At 62.8% G+C, this 5,201-nt stretch overlaps 1 protein-coding gene across 1 annotated transcript; it reads right to left on the reverse strand.

Moving 5' to 3' along the window:
• Nucleotides 1-1,562: 1,562 nt before the first annotated feature.
• On the reverse strand, nucleotides 1,563-4,653 carry TNFRSF13C (TNF receptor superfamily member 13C). The gene is made up of 3 exons (XM_009935035.2): nucleotides 4,509-4,653; nucleotides 3,787-3,987; nucleotides 1,563-2,193 (listed from the first exon to the last, which is right to left on the reverse strand). The coding sequence occupies exons 1-3, from the start codon at nucleotides 4,651-4,653 to the stop codon at nucleotides 1,871-1,873; spliced, it is 669 nt and encodes a 222-aa protein (XP_009933337.2). The 3' UTR covers nucleotides 1,563-1,870.
• Nucleotides 4,654-5,201: the final 548 nt, after the last annotated feature.

Here is a 5,201-nt window from a genome sequence, read left to right on the forward strand (position 1 = left end):
CACGGGCAGCGTGGCTGCTGCAGATAACTGGGAACCCAGCGCTGGAGCCTCCACAGCTCCTTCCAGTGAGCCACGGGCACCTGAAGCCCCAGGAGACAGTCGCTGGGCATGTTGGCCAGCCCATCCACCATCCTCAACCCCAAGGCTGAGACGGGGACCCAGCGTCATTCGGAGCCTCAGCTGGATGAAGGCTCAGCTCCGCCAGTGCATTTAGGTCTGGGAGAGGAGTCGTGGTGAGGAATTTGAGCCTTGGCAGCTGTGGCAGCAACTGTGGTTCCCCTTACGGATGGAGCCCGGCTCCAGTGCCACAGGCAGGGGAGAAGAGGGAGAGTCACCTTTCAACAGCAGCGTCTGGTCCTGCAGCCCCAGCAGAGAGCTCAGGCCTCGGCAGGGAGTCACCTTCCCGTTGTCGGAGGGACAGCCCCTCCGCACCGGGCAACCCTACTGTGAGCTGTACTGGTGGCCCATTGGCGCTTGGCAGCAGTGCTCCCACACCTTGCTTGACCACCTCTGCTTGGTCCCCAGAGCCTCCCGGGTGAGGAAGCCACCTCACCGAAGGAGGAGCAGACCTGGGCTGCGGCCAAGATGGTGCTTCATGCAAATAACCCCCCCAATGCACTTCTAATTGCCTAATCACCCCCTCCGGGGCCAGCAGGGTTTCTCACCGAAGCCAGTGGCCTGGGGGATCAGTGACTGTAATTACTTGGGAACAGCAGTCACACACTAACGAGTTCATTTCCAAAGCAGAGCCCTTCCTGCGCAGTAAAGCCACTTGTGGGCTGGTGAAAGAGACCATCTACAGGGAAATGCCTTGGACGAGCGATGCCGGCCAGCTCTGTCACACAGGCAAAGCCTTGAAGACACTCACATAAATTAAGTCATCCCGCCTACTCTCGCATCACTCTCTGCCTGGTTTTGCACGGTGTGGAAACATCCATCATCGGGAGCCCTGTCATCCCAAGTGACACGTGGCATTTCTGCAGCCACAGTGAGCTGAAGTGACAGTTGTCTGGGGCCATAATGACAAGCTCATGGAGCTCCTCTAGACCAGCAGTCTCTGTTGCCTGCCCCTGGTCCTCCCTGATTTCAGTGATTGTAGGTCAGAGCAAAGACAGATTTTTTTTTTCCCCCTCTTCCCTCCCTCGCTCCCTGCTTGGTAAGACCGACTTGGCTCCCATCCCTGGGGTACCCAGTTGTGGAGGGGGTTCCCATGAGCACCGGTGGACGTCTGCCACCATGTGAGAGTGCCCAGAGGGAGGAGAGACTCGGATATTATGGCACGCAGAAGACGGGGCGGGAGCAGGACTGTGAATGGAGCAGATGCTGGATGTGCCTTGATCCATATGGCCCCTAGCCACCTTTTATTGAGGTCAGCAGCAAAAACTGAGCTAATGGCAGCGGTGCGGGATTTGGTCCTAATGTAACTCCCTTCTTCCCTCTCCATCTTCCTTTCCCCCCCCCCCTTTCTGCTGTTCCAGCCCCGTGTTCCCAGGAATCACCCATCCAGCAGCAGACCCGTCCTGGCACAACAGCAGCCTTGCAAATGGCACAGCAGCCCCCACCACGCTCTGTCCTCACTGGCCATATCTCTTCTGCTTCCTCCCAGTGGTAAGGCCGTGGCAGCTGTCAGAAGTTTGGCATAACTTGGCGTGATCCGCTTTGGCTTCCTCCACCGCTTACAGGCGTAATTCAGGACTTGGCACAAATGGGGAAGGGGACAAAGGCAGTCATCTTAGGAGGCTCATCCTGCTGGAGGCAAAACCCAGTCCTCAGGCAGCTCGCGTCCATGCAAGGCTGAGCCCATCCCGGGGATGGAGTCTGGGTGCCCGCAGGGAGCAGCTGGAGCACTCCGGTCCTGTTCCGCCGGCCCTCAGGCTCTCTCCTCACTGGCACAGTTCTGAGTGGTTTTGGTGGTGACCAGGGCTGTGGCCCCCAGCTCGGTGGCAGGCAGTGGGAAGCCATGGTTGCACTCCTTGTGCCGGGGGTACACGGTGGAAAGTAGGACGATGTCGCCGTCAGCATCACCCCGGCAGCACGGCCTCCGCTTTGCCCTGTCTTTCCCAGGCGGTCCCGGCATATTCAGGCCTCCGTTGAGATGCAGGCATGGGGCTGGGGCCAGGGCGGCATCTCCCTCCAGCACGACAAGGTCCCGGCAGCCCGGGCTGGGCAGGGGGCTGGTAGCATCCATGTTTGCTGGGAGGGGGCAAGAAAAGGGAGTTACGGGGCCCCCAAAGCAGGGCCAGGCAGGTCGCAGGGAGAAGGTCCCGTCTCTGGGGACACATCAGGGGGAAGATGGAGCTGGAGCAGGAGGAGCCTGCAAGGTCCCCAGTGAACCTCTCCTGCTGCAGAGCTCCTCCTGCTTACAACTGATAGGGTGTTTTTCCCCCCCAAAAAATAATAGGGAAAGGCAGAAACTTGCACTTCGAGCCCTCTCGCTAAACCCTGCCGACAGCAGAGCAGCCCAGCCCTTGGCAGTTCGCCCTCCCTGACCGCCTCCTGCTTAAAAATAGACTTGTTTACACGCTTCTATGTCAGGCGCGTGCCGCCGGCCCCTGGCCTCCTGCGACGCTCCATGCATCCAGCGCTGCAGTGGTGGGCTTGCCGGGGTGCAGCCCACGGAGACAGGGGGACAGGGACCAGGACATGTGGCAGGGGAGAAGCCGAGGGGTGCCTCTGATGCTCTCCACCACGGCCCAACCTCTCCTGCCACTGGATTTCTCCCTCCTCTCTCGTTCTTGCTATTTTTCCCAGGTGTGTGCATCACAGGCTCTCGCAGCCACACTTGCTTTAGCGGAAAGGCCCCAGATAATGTCCCCCCTGATCTGAGCCACCCGGCCAGCACTGCTGGTGGCATGCGGGCAAGCCAGGGTGCAAGGACCGTCTGCCCCTGGCCCCGCCACCCCCTGAGGGCGACCACCCGGGCGATGGGGCGGTGGTGGGTGCTAGCATCCCCTGGGATGGCCGCTCATGGGGTTCCTGGGGCCACTTACCCCTGCCTGGGGATGGGGAGGGGTGAAGCCAGGAAAGACCCTTTGTGAGAAGAGTGCCCAGGGCTCAGTCGGCACCAGGGCGGGGGTCCCCAGGGGAGGAAACAGCTGCCTGGCCCCTGGCTGATGCCCCAACAAGATGAGCCATCAAAGGCACCGTGGCCTCACCCCTGCTGGAAACATCCCACCAGCAAAGGCTCACCCCTGTCCCTCTTCTCCCAGCCCTATTTTGGGTGCCTTTGGGGATGACTCCATGCACTGCTCCAGCATCCTGCCGACGGGGCTGGCCCTGACACCATCGGGGTCTTTGGGTCGTGTGTTGGAGGGCACCGGGCATCCCGAGTGGGAAAGGTGAGCTGGGTGGTCAGCACTGGACCCTCATTTGCAGCACCATGGGGAGAGGATGCCCACCGCTGTCTCTGCAGCCCCCTCATCCCCCGCTCCATCCACAGCCTTCCGCCTGCCGGGGGAGAGGCTCCTCACCAGCGCTCTGTGCGTGTCCCCCATGGAGAGGGGATGGTGCCGGAAGGTGCTTTGGGCAAGCGAAGGCACAGGGAGACCCAGCAAAGAGAGGGATGGTTCAGCAGGGTCGCGCTGGCAGCCAGCCGCAGGTTCCAGGGGACACCATCACTCGGGGGTGTCTCAGCTGCCCCGGAACGCCCTGGGGTGCCCGAGGAGCCCATATTGAGGTGGAGCAGCTGGCCCCGATGGGGATGTGCCTCAGGGGAGCAGGCAGAGCGATCCCCTCTGCCCTGGGATCCTCAGGGTGCGGTGACAGGGAGATCAAGAAGTGCCCTACCTTCGGCCTCCTTGTCCACCGCCTTCCTCTTCCTCCTCTGCTTCCCCGCCTTGCTGCAGGCCAGGAGGGCCCAGAGAGCGGCCAGAGCCAGGACGAGCCCCACCACCACTGGGACCCCGAAGATGAGGAGGGTGCTGGGCAGGTCTGCTGAGGGGACGGCGGGCGCTAAGGCGGAGGTAGGCTCCATGTGGGCGGGCTCTGCTGTGGGGCGAGACGTGGGCAGCGTCAGGAGGGGCAGAGCTGGGGTGGGGGAAGGAGGGCAGCAGCGTCACCCACCCACCCACCTGGCCACCCTCGGGGCTGCGGCGGCAGGGGAGAAGAGTGGCTCTCTCCCATTGCTACCCACCCACCACCCGCCACAAACCGTCCCCCTGCCTGATGGGACCCTCATCCCACCCGCTGCCGTTCCTGGCTGGTGGGAGATGAGGGCATCCTGCTCTTCCCATGGTCACCTCTGGGGCGGGCTGAGACCCCTGCGCCAGGCTGGATCATCCCTCTTCTCCCTGCACCATGTTCCCCTCGTAGGAACTGTCTGCCCTCTTCCTCTCTCCTCCTGCTCCTCCTCCAGGTGAAGGCAGCACTCTGTCCTCCACCGCCACCTCCACCGCCATCCACAGGAGAAGGTCCCCTCCATCTGCCCACCCCAGGGTGGCCCCAGTCCCCTTGGCCCACCACTGCCAGCCCCTGGGGAGCTCGGTCCCCGGCCGCCCTCGTCCCCTTACTTGTGTTTTCCTTGAACAAGTCGGAGCACTTGACGCAGGACCTGGTCAGGAGGTCGAAGCACTGGGAGGAGAGGCAAGAGGAGGCAGCAGCGGCTTTTGCTGGCGAGGACATGGCGGAGCGGGAGCGAGAGCCCAGCTCCCGCATGGCACGGCGGCTCAGGGGCCGCCCGAGTGTGAAATCGCAGCGCCCCGGGACCCGTGGCAGAGGGAGATACAGTCTGTCAAGCTGCGTCTGGTCCCCTGGGGCTCCTGACGGTCTGCGCTTGCCCCCGGGGCGGATCTTCACTGCGGAGGAGGAGAGCGAGAGCCCGAGCCCTACCCCTGCCTGCCAGTGCAATGCGCCCTCAGACTGCCCCTCTTCTCCAACGCGTGCTCCCGAAATCCCCGCAGCCCCTGGTGTGCCCCAGCCACGCAGCACCCCGTGCCCAGCAGCATGGTGCCCCAGCCTGATGGTGTCACCTCCTCGACCCTCACGCTTCCCCAGCCCACCTGCAGGCTGCTCCTAGCCCAGTGATGTCCCCCAGCCCGCACCCACCCTCGCCGGCCAGCAAAAAGTCTCCTTGGCATCCTCCAGTGCCTACAGGAGGCTTTCCAGTGCCCAGGTCTTTACCAGAACCCATCTCAGGGCCACGGATTTGGTTTGGATGGAAAACATGGAAAAGGACCAGAGGAGAAAAGAGTGCAGGGACACTG

Source organism: Opisthocomus hoazin, chromosome 8, assembly GCF_030867145.1.
Source record: "Opisthocomus hoazin isolate bOpiHoa1 chromosome 8, bOpiHoa1.hap1, whole genome shotgun sequence".
Classification (NCBI taxonomy): domain Eukaryota; kingdom Metazoa; phylum Chordata; class Aves; order Opisthocomiformes; family Opisthocomidae; genus Opisthocomus; species Opisthocomus hoazin.